Raw genomic sequence first — 1,632 nt, 5'->3', positions numbered from 1 at the left:
ACGAACGTAGAAAGTCCTGGTTATTCGATGTTGACTTGCGAAAAATCTAAAGTAACGAATAATGAAAATAGTTTCAAATTTAAGACGCCGTTAGTAAACAAAATAGTTCATCAAAAACTAATGGAGCTCTCACAGCTCTGCCTGCCTGCGCAGGCAGTAATTGGAGTAAGAGAGAAAATCAATTAGAGTGAAAGAGATAGTAAATTCAAATTTGTATGCTGCCTACTAGCTGTGAGAGCGCCTTAAATAAGTTAGATATATCAGTCAATGTCATTAAAGAGCAAGACTTCTCTTTCTCGAATGTTATTTTGGGTCAAGGTGCTCAAGGAATTGTTGTCAAGGGAAAATATTTGGGGTCTGATGTTGCCATTAAGTCAATACCAATTATTAAGGAAAAAGTAAAATATTTATTAAGAGAAATTGCATTATTGGACAAAATCAGACATCCTAATATTATTTCTGTTATGGCTGTGTGTAGTACTGATACTAAGTGCCATATCATAATGGAATTTTTTAAATCGCATTCTCTCCAGGACATCATATTTAATAAGGATAAGGGAATTAATTTTATAATGGATTTAACAATGAAACGTAAAATTGCATTGCAATTAAGTTACGCAGTTGCTTACCTTCATCTACAACCCCAACCAATAATTCATCGTGACATTAAACCTGCAAACATCTTGATCAATGAACATTCCTTAACCAAACTTTGTGATTTAGGACTAGGGAAAAGTAACAGTTTTTGTGATAGTTTAGATTCGACGTATCATGGTCGTTGGCGTGGCACATTGCCTTACATGGCTCCAGAAATTTTGTTGGACAATGAAAATGCGAACGAAAGTTCAGACATTTGGTCGCTTGCGTGCACCTTCATTGAACTTTTTAGTGAACAGAAAGTATGGAATGTTCATAATGTGAGTGGAATGATAAAAATATTGAATGATAAGGAAACACCAAGGGTTGAATGTATGCCGCAAGATATGCGAGTACTTATTCGTCAATGTTTCAGTTATAATAAGTCAAATCGTCCAACGATAAGAAATTTTCTAAGCTTATTAGAAAAGAAATAAGTTAAAGAGTTTTATGTCTTAAAAACTTTTTATATTATTAATAATTATCGATCAAAAAAGTGAAGACTGATTAAATATAAGGCATATGAGCATGTGTTACATATGTGCAAGTCATTAGTGTCTTAAGTAATACAAATTGACATTAAATGTTTATATAGAAAGTTTGCGAGTGTTTAACGTTTTCGTTCATTTAAAGTTTTAAATAGTTTAAAACAAAGATTTGAAATAGAGATTAAGATTTTTTTTTCACAATTGATGTTTTCAAATAATTACGTTAAAGAGTTTTATGAAAATACGAACGAAAGTTAAGACAGAAAGACTGATTAAATATAAGGCTTCAGTCAAGTTACATATGTGCAAGTCATTATTGTCTTAAGTAATACAAATTGACATTAAATGTTTATATAGAAAGTATGCGAGTGTTTAATGTTTTCGTTAATTTAAAGTTTTAAATAGTTTAAAACAAAAGATTTAAAATAGAGATTAAGATTTTTTTCTTCACAATTGATGTTTTCATATAATTACATTTTGTAATTTGAAAGTTACTAGTATTCGATAC

General features: G+C 30.5%; 1 protein-coding gene across 1 annotated transcript; it reads left to right on the top strand.

The window, feature by feature from the left end:
• The first annotated feature begins 215 nt into the window (after positions 1-215).
• LOC122499509 (putative mitogen-activated protein kinase kinase kinase 7-like) lies at positions 216-1,073 on the top strand. The gene has a single exon (XM_043607908.1). It carries the CDS (start codon positions 216-218, stop codon positions 1,071-1,073), a length of 858 nt encoding a protein of 285 aa, XP_043463843.1.
• The last annotated feature ends 559 nt before the right edge of the window (positions 1,074-1,632 follow it).

The sequence above is a fragment of the Leptopilina heterotoma genome, unplaced genomic scaffold (genome assembly GCF_015476425.1).
Source record: "Leptopilina heterotoma isolate Lh14 unplaced genomic scaffold, ASM1547642v1 Lhet_100, whole genome shotgun sequence".
In the NCBI taxonomy this organism is placed as follows: domain Eukaryota; kingdom Metazoa; phylum Arthropoda; class Insecta; order Hymenoptera; family Figitidae; genus Leptopilina; species Leptopilina heterotoma.
The sequence above is the reverse complement of the archived record's forward strand: the minus strand, read 5'-3'. Positions and strand labels throughout refer to the sequence as shown.

What these genes read in the sequence shown, in the direction of transcription:
- LOC122499509 (XM_043607908.1), top strand. Translation starts at nt 216, where the DNA reads ATGCTGCCTACTAGCTGTGAGAGCGCCTTAAATAAGTTAGATATATCA.